The 969-nt window shown below is 45.7% G+C and overlaps 1 protein-coding gene across 1 annotated transcript; it reads left to right on the top strand.

The window, feature by feature from the left end:
- Positions 1-6: 6 nt before the first annotated feature.
- LOC113979253 (olfactory receptor 11L1-like) lies at positions 7-918 on the top strand (the record flags this gene model as incomplete). Its single annotated transcript, XM_027706704.1, has 1 exon — positions 7-918. A coding segment is annotated over one exon (912 nt), but the record flags the coding sequence as incomplete, so codon positions are not given.
- Positions 919-969: the final 51 nt, after the last annotated feature.

Genomic DNA, 969 nt, shown 5'->3' with positions numbered 1-969 from the left:
CTGGAATTCAAGCTACTGGGCTTCAGCAGCAACCCCTACTGTCAGATATTGCTATTCATGGTGGTTATGGTGATTTATATTCTCACCATCTTAGGAAACATCATTATTATATTGGTGGTGACACTGGAGCCAAAACTTCATTCACCCATGTTCAGATTTCTCCAGAACCTCTCTTTCCTGGAAGTCTGTTACACCACCACAATTGTACCTAAGATGCTGTCAAATCTGCTGGCAAAGAGGAAGAGCATCTCTTTCTCAGGATGCATGGCACAGCTTTACTATTTCATTTCCTTGGGAGCTACTGAATGCTACCTCTTGGCAGCGATGGCATATGACCGATTCCTCGCAGTCTGTCAGCCCCTGCAGTACAGTGTGGTCATGACTGATGAGTCTTACACACGTCTGGCTGTGGGCTCCTGGGTCACTGGTGTTTTCACTGGTGTTCTGCCCTGCCTGATGATCTCTAGGTTGCATTTTTGCAGCTACAACCTCATTGATCACTTCTTCTGTGATATCTCTCCACTGCTGATGCTCTCATGCTCAGACACCACTGTCACAGAGGCTGTCATCTTCATGATCTCTCTCCTGGTCCTTTCCAGCTGCTTTCTTTTGACTCTAGTTTCATATCTCCTTATTATCCTTACCATCCTGAAGATACCCTCTACTTCTGGAAAAAGAGTAACCTTCTCCACCTGCAGCTCACACCTCATGGTGGTGACTATATACTATGGTACAATGATTTTCATGTATGTCCGTCCCACCTACACCCTCTCCTCAGACCTCAATAAAGCTGTTGCTGTGCTCTACACCGTGGTCACACCCCTTCTGAACCCAGTCATCTACAGCTTGAGAAACAAGGCGTTCCAGAAGGCCTTGGAAAAAACACTCTTCAGGCACCATCGCCTTCATCCTTCATAATTTCGGAACTCCTCAATACTGACTCTTTGTTTGTGACTTTTTGTCTTGATT

This window comes from Neopelma chrysocephalum, unplaced genomic scaffold, assembly GCF_003984885.1.
Source record: "Neopelma chrysocephalum unplaced genomic scaffold, ASM398488v2 Primary Assembly neopelma1_63798, whole genome shotgun sequence".
Taxonomy (NCBI): Eukaryota; Metazoa; Chordata; class Aves; order Passeriformes; family Pipridae; genus Neopelma; species Neopelma chrysocephalum.
Note: the sequence above shows the minus strand (reverse complement) of the source record. Positions and strands in the feature narration are given on the sequence as shown.